The sequence below is a fragment of the Lissotriton helveticus genome, chromosome 8, assembly GCF_964261635.1.
Source record: "Lissotriton helveticus chromosome 8, aLisHel1.1, whole genome shotgun sequence".
Classification (NCBI taxonomy): Eukaryota; Metazoa; Chordata; class Amphibia; order Caudata; family Salamandridae; genus Lissotriton; species Lissotriton helveticus.
Window position 1 is genome coordinate 284,443,410 of NC_136069.1, and position 14,939 is coordinate 284,458,348.

A 14,939-nucleotide genomic window follows, 5' to 3' on the forward strand; every position below is an offset into this window, starting at 1 on the left:
CGACTCCCCAGAATGGTTGGTGCATGCACCTTTACACATCCTTGTGCTCCGCTGCATCTTTACGTCTGCCCCCTTTAATTTCCTCATCACCCGTAGCTGGAACAGACCAGCTGTTGTGCTCCAATCAGGGATGTTGTACTCGGTGAACGCTTTACATGAGCACTAGTTCATATTCATTTTTTTGGGGAAGGGGACATTAAAGAACAAGTTACTTACCTTCAGTAATGCATTATCTGTTTGAGTCCATATCTAGCTGCAGATTCCTTAACTTTGAATTTACCAGGTATCAGGCTGGATCCGGAAACTTTTGCGTGAGCAGTCCCCCTGCGCGCCGTCGGGTGACTCTGTTCAGCTCTGCTTGACGTCGTTGGTGTCATCAGCATCAGGTATGACAGCACTGTCACCTATCTAGGCGCCACCCAGGCACGCGGATGTCAGTTCGTTTTCACTTTTTCCACGCCAGAAACGCAAAGCCATGAAGAGAACTGACTTTTGTGTGTGCCACAACTAGGGCCCTGAAAAGGTAGCAACCCTAGGCCTAACAAATGAGTCCGCAGAGCGGGAATGCAATGGTGGGTCTTACGGACTTTGCAGCTAAATATTGTTTCTACCACATAATGCGTTACCAAAGGTAAGTAACTTATTCATCTGATAGAGACTTCTAGCTGTAGCTTCCTTACCTTTGAATAAATACCCAAGCCATACCATCCTGGCGGTGGACAGTGGAAACATTTTCTACTAAAAATTCCAGCTGGACCAAAATGCCCATCCCGGCGGACCTGACTGTCCAGGCAGTAGTGCTTGGCAAATGTGTGTAGAGATGCCCACGGTGCTGCCTGACAGATATCCAGGACAGGGACACCCAAAGCCAATGCTGTGGTTGCAGCTTTTCCCCTGGTAGAAGTCCTCAGGAGGCTGTTGCCTAGTCGGGGTGTAGCACATTTTTAATGCAGATAACGACCCAGTGCAAAATGGTCTGTTTCTGCGTTGCCTGACCTTTTTTAGCCCCCATGTAACTCACAAAGACTTGGTCGTCCACCCAAAACTCTTTTGTGAGGTCAAGGTAGAACGACAATGCTCTTTTTGGGTCCAGACACTGGAGACCCTCCTCATCGTTGGTCTTATTCCCTGTATTGTTATTATTAATGTAATTAGGTTCCGCATATGACATTGCAAAACAGTGAGCATTTCCGTAACCATAAGGAGGGCTCTTTTAAGTCTGTGTAACTTTGGCGTAACTTGTAGATTTGTCATCCACCCGAATTATGTGATTATGCGACTTTGGTGTTTATGCATAGATATGGATTTGCCACATAATCCATTATCTGCTGCCTAATTTGCAGATTTTAACACAATAAAATGCTTGATTCTAGCTCCAGCTGGGACCAAACTTTTCTAAAACATGACGTGTTGTCATGCAGTGGAAGGCCCTTGGTAAAGATGGACTGGCCACCTTTTAGTTGCTGATTGCTGTATTTGGGTACTAAGCTGGTACAAATAGGTGTGAAAAACTTTTCCCAGTGAGTCTGTAACGTGTTAAAATAGCATAATGTATCATGCTTTCACAAAATGTGCATGATACCACATAATTTGCCTTTTTTTCTTGCCACATATTTTGACCCTCCCTTGTCACATAATCTCAATGGCCCTGTGCATGATGTAAGGTGGAAAATATTTTTCCTTAAAATCTATGCAATGCCATGCCATGCCAGTCATTTTCTAACCTCTGGTATGTTGTCAGCCAGGTCCAATGCATTTTTTTCTCAAATGTTTATTCAAATGTTTCGTGTAATGTTTCTGGTTTCAGTTTCACTCCAGAGAAAAGAGATGGATAGATGTTTTCTATACAGACTTTAACCTGTCAAAATAGCAATGAGTGTGTTCGGACATCGGAATACTGATCACATCTTTCTTTCTACTGAAATGTATTGGACATTTAGGTGGTCACATCAGGAAAATAGCTGTTTTGGATTAAAATAAGTGTAAAGTTTGAGCTGTGCTATTATTCCAGAAGTAGAGGAGGGTCACATTCACAAGGTGAGGTAAGCAAGCAGCACAAGGCCTCAAAAATAAATTTTTCTCAAGTCACCATCTAATACTCTAGTGATACAGTTCACACATAATATTATAGTGATGTTGACTTGCATTTCTGTCTGTGCCTCAAAAAGCCTTGTAATGTGTCCATTTATTTTTTCTGAATCAAGCAAGTATTTCTCAATTAGACTGCATGACCCAGTGTGTAATAATTGTATAACTCTTAAATCCCTGGAGGCACAGCACCCAGGATAATGTGCTGCATGTCTAAACACTTATAAACTGAAAATCAATACAGAGCAACTGCAAAAATAAAAAAACACTCCAAGAGTAAATTTTGAAGAACATGTGTAATAAGTTGATGTTAGTAGAATTACATTTTATGAATGGACTTTAAAAAAAGTGTGTGTCTAAATGGTTCTTGGTTTCCTCAAATAAACAGAATAGATAACATGAATAACTGTACTCTACCTGTATAAGCTGTTGAAGACATACTTGTCCCAGTTTTCTTCCAACTGCCTATATACCTAAACAAAAATCACAAAAAGTTAAATGATTTATTCTGCAAAATTAAATATTAATAATAAAAAATGTCGATAATATTATCATTGCAGTTTCTGTGGCCTCAGTTACGGTGGTATTTAATTTCATGTTAAGTAACGAAAGCGTTCCATGTCAAAGTTCTAGATTTTATCATTTCATCATTTTCTATGTTCTATCTGAATCCGTTGAGACAGAGCTATAGGAACTACTGGCTAGAGATTTTGACTTCAGCCAATAAACAAACTCAATTTGATGTGAGGCAACACTTTTACAGACTTTGCTGTGCAGGTCAAGCGTCAAGGATCTTCACCTCTAAACAAACAAGCATTTGCAAGCCTATCTTAAAAAGACATTTTGCACCTGCTCCCACAATGTTATCTCCGGAGAGCTAAAACGAAACCTACCGTTTTCTCTGCTGTGTTGGAGCCCTGGCAGAGATGGCTTTAGCGGTCTCACAGACTTCAAGTAATCCATGGAGTCACTGCGCTCAATTGTTGGTTGCTGTGTCATTTATCACCTACATTGCCATTTCATTATGTAGCAATGACATGCGTGTACTTAGGAAGAAGGTTCCTCTTTTCTGTGTTTTATGCAGTTGTGCGGGAAAAACATGTTCAGGAATACACTGCACCGGTCTTTGATAAGAGACTATCACAAGATGTGCTGTTAAGGTCAGCAATTCTTTGGCCCCCTTTTCAACTGTACTTGTGAGTCAAAAGAGGGTTCAGAGGCAAATAGAGAAGGCTACAAGATGGAAGCCTGGCCTCGGACGTGTGGCAGAAGTCCTGACAGGCTGTTACCTCAAAGTCTAACAGGGTGGGCGCTTGTCAGTTACATGTGAAGCATGGCTCGGTCACATGGTCGGTGCCACTTTGACAGAACTGTATGCTGAGGAAGACTGTCATAAGTTAACCACACCTGTGAGCAGCTGGTAGGACATAGGCAGATGTAGAGTTGTGTACACCTCTTACTGGTCTTAGGGCTTAGACAAAGTGAATCACATGTCAGACAAATATTGGAAAGTCCGGTAGAGGTATTGCAGACTAGAGAAAGTCTTCTGTCAACTTTGAAAGACAATTAGGGCTGCGCAAAGGTTAGGCACTTGTCAGGGGTCTCTCTCAGAAGTCAGTAAATTTGAGGCACATTTCTAGTAGGCAGAGAGCTGAGGCACGCCAGTCATATGTCAAAAGCAATATGCATGCTGAAAGGTTTGTAGGACCGGGCACTACAGTGCCAGCTGCAAGATGGCCACACCTTACTGAAGCCCTGCAAGGCCAGGGCACTAACATCTGAAAATGATCCGTTTATAGGGGATAGCAGCATTTAATGACCTTTGTTTAAATCTCCAAACCTTTCAGAAGCAAGAACGTTTAATAAATATCCATGTCTGTAGTTGGTGCCATCAGCAATTGAAAATACGTAGGATGTGCGGGGTCAGCCCTGGGTGACGCGGCCTGCTCTGCAATTAGCTGAGAGGAGCAGAGTGCCACAGATGGGTGAATTGAGCAGACTGATGCTGTATGGTGCTGTGCAATGCAACGCAAGGGTTAGTCTGCCGGGGGTCTCTTATCCCAGCCGATGAAGGTACTGCCGCTGTGCAGATACGGCAGGCATGCTTTCAGACTGGGTCAAAGAACCAATCCAGCTCACCTAAAGATGCATGCAAGTATTGGAAAATAGCGACCGAGTGGGCTGCGGCCTACTGATCTGCAGCGGCGGTGGAGGGGCGGGGGGGGGGTCGCCTGGCTGCCGGCGCTATAGAGGTGTACCTCGAGATGAAATTCCTCTTGCAAGCAATGCAGCAAAGCCTCATGTCAATTGATGGGAAAATAACGCCTTGAACCATCACATTACACTATGGCCACCAAATTAGAAAAACATGTAAACAGGCTCTGCGCGACGAAACTATGATTCTCAGACATTGAAGACAACTTAAAACAACAAGAGGTGGACGGGCGGTGGGTGCACACGAGGTGGACGGGCTGTGGGTGCGCGCTCGGGGTCCCGGGACGGTGTGAGCTGCTCTCCGGCTGCCGACCCCACACTGCGTGCCACACGACAACTACCTCACATACTTTCACCCGGGGCCCACCGTCAGAGCTGTCTGCGTCCCACTCCAGAGCTAAAAACAATGGATGTGACCGCGCGCCTTAGGAGAAACGCGCTGTGAAAGTGAAAGTGTGGGAGAGCGTGAGAAGAGATGCATGCGTTCACAGCGCGTGTCTCCTAAAGCGCGTGGTCACAGCCATTGACTGCAATGGGTTTATTGAGCTCGTGCACCTCTCCTGTCCCACTTCACCAGCTACACGGAGACAATAAGTCTCGCTGGTGACAGCGCTTCGCGGTGCGACGCCAGCGAGACCTAAAAATATAGAAACTCCACTCTGACATTTATTGGAACAATTCTTCTCAGCTCATAAGTAAATTATCAAAGCATGCAGTAGATTAACTTTTTTCCCTTACAATTTAAATTAATTTGAAAATGTCCTTTAAAGGTTATTTTAATTTTAGAGTAGTAGAATTATATGTGTGAGGAGAAACACAACCCTAGGTTGTGCAATTCCACAAGCCTAAAGTTTAAAAGACGCTTTCCTGGAAGTATTTCTTTATGACTTGCTCAGCCATTGACCACTCTTTCCTGCCAAATTAAGTGATATCTCAAAGAAAGACATAATAACGAATATGTCTTTTTTACTGCAAGCCATTGTTACTCAGTCTGGTTATGCTCTCAGGTGATAAGCTGGGCTCTACAAATCCCGACTGATTGATTAACGCTTAGGTTAGTAAAAAGCTTCGGATATGAAACAGTACCTGGCTTTCCCTTTAAGCATCAGATACTAATACAATAAAAGAGAGACACTTAGCGAGGAAAAAAGCACAAGAGAAGTTACGTAGTTAGCGGTAACGGCAATACATATACCAAAAATACTATAGCATGAGTGTATAGTTTGGAATAATGGATTGGAGACCTTTTAACCAAGGAAAACATACGCTGGAAAAATGGAATTGAGCATGAAGGAACTTAGAAAAGATTGTTGTGATACTTAATTAAGTCAAATATTTTAATTCGGTATATTCATACTTTTTTTTTTTGTTTGTGTTGGCAATATTCTATTCTGAAGATTCTTATTGCACAAAAGAATGTTGCCACATCCATTGATCTTAGTCAATGCAGGTGACCCACTTGTACAATGAAAACTGTGGAGATGAAATATTTTCTACATACATTATAACCACAGAAGGCAACAGAATTGCTCCCTAGAGAAAACAAGCAATACTGCTAGACTCTCTTGGCGTAAAAAGACTCAGGCTATATAAAGACTTGTCTGATATTTACCAGTTGGAGACAGGGAAGGACAACCATTTAATGTCTTTGAAATATTGTTTGCGAAACATTTTATACTAAAAGTAAATGTGGTGTTCTAAGAAAGAAGCACAATTAACAATACTATAAAAGAAAAACGTATGGTCAAAAGGTCCCTCATCTACATTCTGAATACTATTGCAATAGAACATATAGCATTGTGGCCTCAATTGATTGATACCCCTTAAGACCCACCCAAAGAATTAGAAATTAACAAAAATTAAAAAGCGAAGGGAGAATAAAAGAAAATTGAAAACAAAAGAGAACATAAAAAAAAAATCCTAATACTGATAATAGAATTGTGACGCTTTATCATTGTGGATGGATACCCAGGGCACATGCATTCTAAAAGTACATGTGGAGCAGGAAATGTGTTTTGTCGGTATTGAGTCAAAAGTTTTTTTTACCAATGTACGTGAAATAAGAATGTTCAAGAGGTAAAACAAATATTTGTGGGGGAAATCAACAGTACAAACTGGTCCATTAGGCCATAAAACAGGCTCGCAAATAGCCGAGAAAAAATAGCCCACACAATGATCTGTCAGATCAGCCCTTCTGCCACTGCCAAATTGCCCTAAGGCCAGTCAGTCTAACCCTGTTCCAGAGGGTTACTAACACAAAGGATGCTTGAGGGGATTGCAAATACACAATGTGTCCAACAATATTTTGAAACAAAAAGGAATTGCAGAGACAGAATGACAAGATATTCAAAGAGCTAATGCTAAGTGTGGAAGACTCAATGAGGGCAATTAAAAGAGAAAAATATACATTTAAGTTCAAAGATATTCCTTACTCAGAACACGTGATTTTGGAGAGATATCACCACAAGAAGTCAGCATAGTGAAAGCAATAAAGGAAACACTCCAGCATTTTAGCCTATAAACTAAAATCAACTAAGATTATTTTTTAGGCTTAGTTGATTATCGTTCCAAATATGTGCATTATTTGGCTGAGATCATTGAAACAATAAGGAGTCTAATGATACAGAAATCTGCTATTTTTGAATGACTAGTGAATGTTGGGACGCATGCAAGAAAAGACCACGTAAGAAAGACACCAACATTAGGATATCTTGACATACGTGGTAGGACATATATAATCACTAATGCAGACAAGGTTGGGATTCTGCAGTTTTAACTCTGAATACTAATGAAAAAGTAAAAAAAGTGGGATTTGTGTCAAGCAGGTCAAAAGGAATACAACAGGAACAGTTGGTAATTGAATGAGAAGCCCTAGATTGCTGTTGAACAATGACCCATTTTACAAATTACATGTAGGAATTGCAGTTCATCGTTAAAACTGATTGATCACTGATCAGAAATCTCTAATTCTCATTTTTAAATGTGGAAAAGAATTAGAAAAACAGATCACACTACTTATATAAAGGTTGGGGTTAAGTGTAAAAGACTAACTCTGAAGCTGACAACATAAAAGGGATACAAATATAGCAGATTGTCTTTTGAGTGACTGATGAAGATGACAAATTAATGCAAGAACTGCGAGAAATAGACTGAGTCAGGGTTTTAATTAAAGAGTTAGCATGATGAGAAAGAGAACAGAACACATCAACGAAAGAGGATCAAGTTCTGGGGAAAGTGAAGGAACAAGTGGTAAATGGGTGGATTAATGGTAATTCATTTAATAAATCTTAGTTGATTTTAGTTTATAGGCTAAAAGGCTGAAGTGTTTCCTATATTGCTTTCACTATGCTGACTTCTGGTGTGATATCTTTCTCCAAAATCATGTGTTCTGAGTAAGGAATATCTTTGAACTTAAATGTATATTTTTCTCTTTTAATACATTGAATAAAGATGTGTTGAGCTTTCAGTGATGTAGGATGGAGTTAGGCAATTGTGGGGTGAGGTTATTGAGAAAGAGTCAAATTGTTCATCCTCTAATTTTTTGAAATGTGTACAATTCAATTCATACATGAAACTCATCCAAAAAGGAACATGATGAAACTTAGAATTATTTTGCTGGTCAAATGTGAACTGTAAAGTGGAGGATGTTGATGGCTCCTGCAATGCATATGCGACTAGTGACAAGAGCAAAGTGTGAGATAACCACTGGCAAGTATGTGGAAATACACAATAAGCAGTGGGAGAAGATAATTACCACTTTTTCTAGGACCAGTAGAAGTTTTTTTTTAAAGAAATATATGACAATACGAAAATATTTGTGGATTACCTCCCCAAGTGATTTGAAGTAAATTAGTTGAGAAATGAAATAATGAGAGTCAGATCATTCTTAAGAAATGCCTTTCTAGAGAAAGGTTTTTAAAAGACAAATTTCTGATAATGCAGCACAATTCATTTGTAAAGTGACTGAGTAATTTCTACAAGATGAATTTCCTGCAAGCTGCACCCAATTGGTCTGGTAGAAAGAATACATTAATAGTCAATTATCTAGAGCAAATGAGGTAGGAAAAGAGATCTGGAGAAAATGATACGACCATACAGTGTGCCTCCTAACTCCGTAACTAGTATTTCAGCTTTTGTATCATTGAAGATTCAGGAGTAAACAACCAACAAAGCGCCCAGTGGACTAAGTGAGAAAAATCTAATTTAGATTAGGAATGTTTAAGGATTTGAAATATATGGTTGGTTATTAAGAAAGAAGGAACAGTGAAAAATGTGAGAGTAAGTATACTTCAGCAAACTAAGAACTGGACAGCTAGCCACGAATATGTACATTTACCCCGCAGTCTTTGTTCCCGCAGGGAATCACAACGTGGTCGTTAAAACAACTGCGTTGTGATTCCGCATACCATTACTCCGCAAGTCGGAACAACGACTTGCGGAGGGGGGCGCTGGATGTTGGAATAGTATAACTTTCTATTCCAACTCCAGTCTGTGCGGACACTAGGGAAGGTGTTGGATTTTAAATCCAACACCTCCCCTGCCCCTCCGCAAGTCGTTGTTCCGATTTGTGGAGTAATGGTATGCGGAATCACAACGCGGTCGTTGTAACAACCGCGTTGTGATTCCCTGCGGGGAGAAAGTTTCGGGGTAAATGTTGTTTATCGGTAGCCACACCTGAAAATTGATTTTCGTAGTATTGGTAAAATTCCTCATAGAAAGATGAACCTTAGGGTGAGTGGGTTCCTGATTTTATATATATATATATATATATATATATATATATATATATATCTATCTATATCTATATATATATATAGATATAGATATAGATATATATATCTATATCTATATATATATATATTCACTGAAAAAACCATAGGTTATAGACCATATATAGTTAGGAATTAGCATTTACAAAACCTTGAAAATTCACTGAAAAAACCATAGGTTATAGACCATATATAGTTAGGAATTAGCATTTAGAAAACCTTATTTTACTCATACAAAACCATTGAAATTCCATATATAGTTAGTTGCACTAACTATATATCGCGCACCCGCAATCCACTGCTGATGATGTCACATATTATATCATTCATGACATGGTCAGTGACATCACTGATGACAACATCCAGTGACTGTATGTTTCTGTAAAGTTAAAATATGTCTTACATATTGAAGAATGAGTGGATGTATAAGTGTCTGGATGAAGGATTTAGTAGGTGCATGACTGACTGTATAAGTGAGTGATTAAATGTGTCTCACTGAGTGCATGGGTTAGTGACCAAACTGTTTTAAATTGTGCATTATTGTGTCTGTTGTTCTGTAATCTGATGCATGTGTTGATCAGTAGCTATATGAGTAACTATATGGGTTTTTGATTGGTTGCCCAAGTATTTGTATGGGAGACTGAGTGTGTGTGTGGGTGGCTGGGAGGTGTATGACTCTGTGCATAGATGTGTGAGCAGTTGATTCACTAGATGTATGGGTTCAAAAGTGCATGTGGAAACAGCTGTATGGGCGGTTGACTGTGTGCATGAGTGTATTGGTGAGTGAATGGATATCTCAGTGCTACATGTCAAAGTAAGTACATATGTAAAACACAGTACATGTGATAGTTGACATATATAAATAACTGTGCATAAGAGCCAGTGAATGTGTGAGTGGCTGTATGGATCATTGTGAACTTGTATCAGGGATTGTGTAAGAGAGTAAATATGTGTTAGTATATGTTTGAATAAGTAAGGTGTGTATAACTGTATAGTTGAGGAAATGGAGGTGTGATTGTTTCTTTGCGTGACTGACTAGGTGTGTGAGTAACTCCATGGATGAGTGACAGTCTGTGAGTGTCTGTTTACACTGAGTGTATCTAAGGTTATATTAGAGTCTGAAGAGGTTCATCGTATCATCACATGAATGATGTCATCAGTGATGTGATCAGTGATGTCATTTGAGATGTCATCAGTGATGTCATCAGTGATGTCACTGACCATGTCATGAATGATGTAATATGTGACATCATCAGCAGTGGATTGCGGGTGCGCGATATATAGTTAGTGCAACTAACTATATATGGAATTTCAATGGTTTTGTGTGAGTAAAATAAGGTTTTCTAAATGCTAATTCCTAACTATATATGGTCTATAACCTATGGTTTTTTCAGTGAATTTTCAAGGTTTTGTAAATGCTAATTCCTAACTATATATGGTCTATAACCTATGGTTTTTTCAGTGAATTTCATTGGTTTTTTAACAGCTAATATCTGTAGCTGTAAAATGTATTCTTCTTTAAATCCAAAAATATATTTTATATGTTTATTAATAATTTTTTTTTTAAATATTTTTTTTTCTTCGTTCCCGCTTCGCGAATCGGGAAGCTTCCCGTTAGCTGACCTTGATGCCGCGAAATAGACCGCGAGCCGGTAAACGTTTCTTTACCGCAACTGCCGCGTTAGAAAACAACATCGTGACGCCTCCCGTCCGCATGACGTTTCGCGTTGTCGCGTGATACGTCATATGACGTGCTACGTTAGCGAACTGGTACGCTTACCGAGTCGCAAAGCACAGGTTTCTGGAAGCAAACCGGGAGGCCCTGCAAAGCGCTTAACGTAAACACAGCAGGTCATGTGACTTGGTAATAACACTTTTCATTGGTTCATTTCACTTTTGGTTTCCTAATGATGTAAGACTAGGTCATATAATCTAAAATGAACACTTTTCATTGGTTGAGAACTATTGTTTTTCCCAAATGATGAAAATCCCTCCTTCTTTCCTCACTCTGACTTTCATCATTGTGAGAGAAAGACCCTTTGTTACCAGTGAGCAATGGCTTCTTTAGTAGCTTCAGCTGGTGCTTCCCCACCACCTCCACCACATCCAAGGAAGAGTGGACCACCTGCTCAAGTTATAATTCAGCAAGAAGAGGAAGAAGAGGAACAGGACGACGAGCACGAAGAGAGGCACTTTTTGCCTGAGGAGCCCAGGACGTCTCACCGGAAAGAAAACTTCATTTGGCAATTTTTTAAAATTCCCAAAGGTCAGAAAAAAGTAAATGCAAGATACGTAACTTGCCTTATATGTCAAGATAGACTGTCCAGAGGGACCGACAAAAAATACAGTTTCGGAAACTACACAATGCATCGCCATATGACTAGGTGGCATCCTAACAACTACAGTGCTGCACAGTTTCGTAACGACCAAGATAATCTCCCTATTATGGCCAGAAGATCTGTTGTACCGGAAGTAACGGGACCAGAGGGCAGGGAGATGGTGCCAAATATTCAAACGAGATTTCATGAAGTAAAACACGTCTGCGTACATTGCAATGGATTCATTTGCTACGGAGAAAGAAGCATCACTCTGATCAACAGAGCTATTGACTATCATATGCAAGTTTGTACGAAACGCCCCAAATAATAAATACTTTTTTTTTGTTTTGTTGCTCCTGTTGAGCCCTTTACGATGAATCGTTTTCATTGCCCCCTGCAAGAAAAACCCAAAAAAATATAAAACTGTTCAGAAAAATTCAAAAAAAGTAAAAAAATGTTCAGAAAAATAATAAAAAAAATATAAAACAACAAAAACAATTAAAAAAAAAGTTCTTTTCAGAACTACCTCCCCGTTATTAAAAAATTGGTACAATATTTGGAACTGTGCCAACCTCTATTTCTCGTAGTTCGCTTCCCAGTTCGCTCGCCGGTACGCGAACCGGAAGTGAACCAAAAATTTTTTTTTTAAAAAGAACAGTAAGTATAAGGGAAGGAAACAGACACTTATGTTAAAAGAAAGACAGCTATAGGGGAGTAAACTAGAGATACTATTACCCGTAATCCACTGCTGATGATGTCACATATTACATCATTCATGACATGCTCAGTGACATCATCAGCAGAGGATTGCGGGTTTTTTGGCAACGTGCCTTATCCACGGTTTAATAACGCTGCCTTTTGCTTTATATAAGTTTTCAAATTGTATGAAATATATACCAATAGGTCGTTATGAACCTTTAGGTAGTGCTTTTCTTCATGAGGTCTGGTCGCTTCCATACACATACAGATGTTTCAAAGATGATCAAGAAGTTTATCTGAATGGAGAGGAATGCACTGAGACGCCAGATCATTCACTAATGTGTAGGCACATACAGTTACACGGTTCATGCAACAAACACCGACCAAATATGGCTTGCGTGTTGCAAGGCACGCCAGTTCCTGCTATCATCCCCACGTTCAAGTTGTTGGAAAATGGTAGTTATTTGATGCTCAATAATGAAGATTGTTCTGGGTTAATTAAAAGTATTCCTTTTATCGTAACAGTAAGTGAACGGGTTATTTGCTGCAGAAATGTTCTATTTCCTCCCACACATGAACATAGGGAGTTTTCAATCTGGCCACAAATACCAACCTTGGGAGCACATTTCAACGGCATGGCAAGAATAAGAGCTCTTTTGTCTCAGAGAGAGGTGGCCTTGAGTTCGGCCCGTGAAACTTTCGTGCTTCACATAGCGAACACCCGTACAGAGGTGCAGACCCTTTTAAATACTGATTCGCCTTTGCATTTCAGCGACATGGTTCGGACTATCTTTAACGCGTCCTCCACAAAGGCCCTGGCGCACTTTTTTAAAGTTGTTACCAGTGGTCTCGTGACTTCATTTGAGAAAATCTTTGGAGTCATCCCTGCTTTCTTTCATTCTATTTTTCCCACTCTGCTTCGTGGATTCCCATTTTTACTTGCATTACCAGCGGACGCTCTTGTGCTTTTTTACATTTTTAAATATGGATGTCCCTCCTGTGCAAGCTCCCGCCCTGCAGCTGCTGACACTGTTCCGCAATCGCATGCTAGAATATTATGGCACAATGCCGTTGGCGATATTAAGCACGGCATATGGATTATCTTTTCGATTCTCCTACTTCACCTGTGTCCAGCCTGTATTTCACTGCCTGACCTGTGATTTCGATTGGGCCATTGATTTGTGTCTCTGCGGACCGGTTTCTCCTGACGTCGACTTTAATCAGCTGATGACTCCTATCATTACTCACGAGTTGGTTTGTCCTGGCGAAAGGATTATGGCTGTGGCATTGATGCATGGACTAATTGGTCCCTGGAATTTACTGGCGGCAACACAGTCTTTCTTGGAACAGAGCTTTCTTGAAAACCCACCGAGCTGTCCTCTGATGGTGATAGAGGATCCGGTGCTGGGAGAGCACGTATGTTCTTTTCCGCTTTTAAATTGGATGGCTGAACTCTTTTCGGATGAAGACGGTGACTTCCTATTGGAGGCTGTTGCAGCTTATTTTGCATACACAGTTATGTCATAGACCTTTTTCATGTTTGATATGCTGAGTACTAGCATTTCATTGACAATTCATTGACTTATTTGTCAAGTTTTTATTATTTAGCTTGCCTATTGGCTTAAGACTCGATAAAGTACTTGGCTGTTTTATTTTTCTTTAGCATTAAATTTTCCTAGTTTTTAATGTTTTACCTTGCGGACCGTCCACATATAAAGTTGCAATCTGCTCTCATGAGATGGCACTTCTATTATCTTATTCAGTTAGTTTCCGGATCATGGGGAGGTGTCATCTAGGTCCTGGATATCTTTACACCGTGTTAAGTTAGCATGGGCTCATTACCGGTTTAAACGCCATTTTTCCTTTTTTGCAACTTCTGCACACGACACTTAGTTGTTGCTTTAGCTTTCAACCTAGTAGTTCATCGTGGTTTACATGAGAATAATATGTTATTGCTCTACTATCTGCTTTGCTTGTTAAACTATATCTGTACAGCGAGTGCTGAAGTTTCAAGAACAACACGATACAGAATTGTTATGAGGTCTGATCTCCACGACTTCATACTCATAACATAAGTGCAGCTTCTGCCAATTCTGGGCATGAGGCGGGTTTTATATTGCTTTGCCGAACACACATACACAACACTTGATGCGGTTCACATGAAGAGAGAGCTGGTGTATGCTGATGTGATTCCTTCAAATCTAAGACACTAAAGTATGGGCACGCCCTAAACCAACACAAACAGACCTTCTTAGCAAATAATATAATATGTGTATTAGGGAGGGTGAGATATAAGCAGCCGCGGGCCGTGGAGGGAGTTACGGTGGGGCAGGGAGGCGGGGAGGGGGAGGGGGAGGGGCAGGGTGGAGCCCTCTCCACCCTGCCCCTCCCCCTCCCCGCCTCCCTGCCCCACCGTAACTCCCTCCACGGCCCGTGGCTGCTTATAAGTGTTGCTAACTCTTATTCATTTACAGCATGTTAACATACTGTCACCATTCGCTTTTTATGTACTAGTAACTATGCTGGTAATTTTGCTACTGATAATATGTGTACTTGTATTATCTAAGATACTACGCCTGAGAAGACGGCATTAGTAAATAAACATTTCAAATACACGTGTTCTTCTTAACTCCATGTTCTGGTTTCTAAGAAATATATAACGACCGACTGTTCATGAGTTCCACGTATCCTGAGGTACTATAAGTTCATATTCTGGATTGTCTAAACATTGAGAGTTTGTTATATCCAATGTGACACTGTACCTAGCTTGCTAAGGGGTTTTTGATTACTAAGGTGAGTTTTGGGACACCCTAATTCGCCGAGGTTCCAATCCTCTGTCCACAGTTCTGTG

General features: G+C 40.3%; 1 protein-coding gene across 1 annotated transcript in view; it reads right to left on the reverse strand.

Moving 5' to 3' along the window:
- The window catches only part of C8H11orf65 (chromosome 8 C11orf65 homolog), a 515,706-nt gene that overhangs the window by 70,999 nt on the left and 429,768 nt on the right, over positions 1–14,939 (reverse strand). The window contains exon 8 of the mRNA XM_078657052.1: positions 2,506–2,561. Within this exon, the coding sequence (XP_078513178.1) occupies positions 2,506–2,561 (56 nt within the window). The remainder of the gene's footprint in view (positions 1–2,505; positions 2,562–14,939) is intronic.